Source organism: Eimeria mitis, genomic scaffold (genome assembly GCF_000499745.2).
Source record: "Eimeria mitis Houghton genomic scaffold, Emh_scaff6209, whole genome shotgun sequence".
NCBI classification, from domain to species: domain Eukaryota; phylum Apicomplexa; class Conoidasida; order Eucoccidiorida; family Eimeriidae; genus Eimeria; species Eimeria mitis.
In genome coordinates this window covers 1-2252 of record NW_013574407.1, presented here as the reverse complement: position 1 = coordinate 2252, position 2252 = coordinate 1, and the positions used below count along the sequence as shown (strand labels likewise).

Sequence of the window (2252 nt, the reverse complement as noted above, 5' to 3'; positions counted from 1 at the left end):
AAAAAAAAAACACAAATATCAATTATAAATACATCTCACAATTAAAAAAACATCCTTTTACTATAAAAAGGATTCATTTTCTTCTTTATTTAAACACCCATTGGGGCTTGGGTGATGGATGCTGAACCCCGCACGGGGTGTATGTACACCTCTCCCCACAGCACAGCAACTGGCTGCTGGGCTTGGTTTGTATGAGGATTCAACTCAGAAATAAAATATTTTATTTTAAAAAAAAAACACCAGAAATACGTTTGTTTTAGTATTTTATTCTACAGAAATTAATATAAATAAAAATAAACAAGTTTTACAAAAAATTTTTTTTTCCCGTTTCAGTATATTCTGAACTGCTGCAACAAGGCTGCTGCTGCTGCTGCTGCTGCTGCTGCTGCTGCTGCTGCTGCTGCTGCTGCTGGCGTGAGTAGGCGGCGGCATATGAGGTGTATTGTTTGTGTTTTTGGTTAAAATATTTATTAAAATTGTTTCTTTTTGTGATTAAAACTCATTTAAACTAAAAAAAAAGAAATACAAAACAAAAGCTAATGCAGCTGTTTTGCTTTCTCTGCTTTCTCTTGAGGCCTCTCGCGGCTAGTTAAGGCTGTCGAGCTGATACGAGGATGGCCATAAAGAATGAGGAATTTGTGTATTTTATTTCTCTGAATTAAAACATTTATTTTATTGATTTAAAAAGAAGAAATATTTGCCTTTTTATCTCCATACAGACAGGCTACAGCATACACATATATCCCTCTGCTTTCTCTGTTTCTGCATCTCTCACACCACCGCCGGGTGTATAGGCAGCTCAGCAAGATGCACGTTGCTAATGTTGTATGGTTGGTGCTGGGTTTGACTTTTCTTGTGACTATAACAGCAGTATTAACAACAACATGTTTAGGTTCTGTACTTTTACGTTGTTTATCTCTCCCTTTTCTTTTTTTATATAAAGCAGCAACAGGCAGAGATCTATGCCCTAGGCGTCGGCGCCCCCTTGTTGCTGCTGCAAGCGATATTCCGAGTGCAGCAGCATCTCAGCTCTCTGATGAAAGAGAAAAGAAAAGCAGCAGCAGAACAAGAGCGTCAAACACCACACACAACCACAAAGACACATCCCGCTGCAGCCGTATACACCCAAACAAAGAGCAGCAACAGCAGCAGCAGCAGCAGCAGCAGCAGCAAAACAACTGCAGGTTATCATCTCCGTCAAATAGTCTTTTAGGTGAAGCAACAGCTTCTGCTGTTTCTTCTTCTTCTCCGGCCACTGTTGTCCCTCGTACTCCTGCTGCAGCAGCGCTTGCTGCTGCTGCAGCAGCAGCAGCAAGCCCTCCCCCTCCTGCTGCTGCTGCTGCTCCAACACTGGCTACAGGTTATGCAGCTACTGCTGCTGCTCCTGCTGCAGCTGCTGCAGAGAGCCACGACGCACCAGGGGCATTCAGTATACCCATGGATAGGACTGCAGCAGCTCCAGCAGCAGCAGCAGCAGCAGCAGCAGCAGCAGCAGAAGCAGAAGCAGAAGCAGCTGAAATAAGAGAAGCAGCAGCAAGAAGAGAAGCAGCAGGAGAGGGGACGTCAACAAGCTCTAAGTGGCCTCAGCAGCAGCAGCAGCAGCAGCAGCAGCAGCAGCAGCTGACCCCCGCAGCAGCTTCTGCTGCAGCAGATGCACCTTTCGCAGCTCTCAGCAGCAGCAGCGGTTCACCTCCTGCAGCTGCAGCAGATGGTGCAGCAGTAAAAGTAGCAGCAGCAGCAGATGCTGCAGCAGCACAAGCAGCAGCAGCAGCAGATGCTGCAGCATCACAAGCAGAAGCAGCAGCAACAGCAGCAGCAGCAGCAGCAGCAACTCAAGCTGCTGTCTGTACACCTGATATTCGTATTCGAATTTATACTGATAGCTCAGCAGACACCGCAAAGATGCAGCAGCACGCTGCTGCTGCTGCTCCTGCTGCTGCTGCTGCTGCTGCTGCTCCTGCTGCTGCTGCTGCTGAGAGCGAAGGCCGCGAGGCAAAGGCTGTGAAAGCAGCAGCAGCAGCAGAAGATGCTGCTGCTGCTGCTAAAAGACAGGAAGAAGCTGCTGCTGCTGCAGCTCTTGCTGCTGCTGCTCCAACTCCTGCTGCTGCAGCAGCAGCAGCAGCAGCAGCAGCAGCAGCAGCAGAAGATTCATTGGTATGATAGCTGCATGCGTCCTTCTCTTTGTTTTTTTCATTCTTTCTTTTTTTTTGTTTCTTTCGCTTGTTTGTCTCAATCATATATATATATATATA

General features: G+C 46.6%; 1 protein-coding gene across 1 annotated transcript; it reads left to right on the top strand.

Moving 5' to 3' along the window:
- Window positions 1-1437: 1437 nt before the first annotated feature.
- Window positions 1438-2160, top strand: EMH_0086500 (uncharacterized protein; the record flags this gene model as incomplete). Its single annotated transcript, XM_013501037.1, has 1 exon — window positions 1438-2160. One exon carries the CDS (start codon window positions 1438-1440, stop codon window positions 2158-2160), a length of 723 nt encoding a protein of 240 aa, XP_013356491.1.
- Between the last annotated feature and the right edge of the window lie 92 nt (window positions 2161-2252).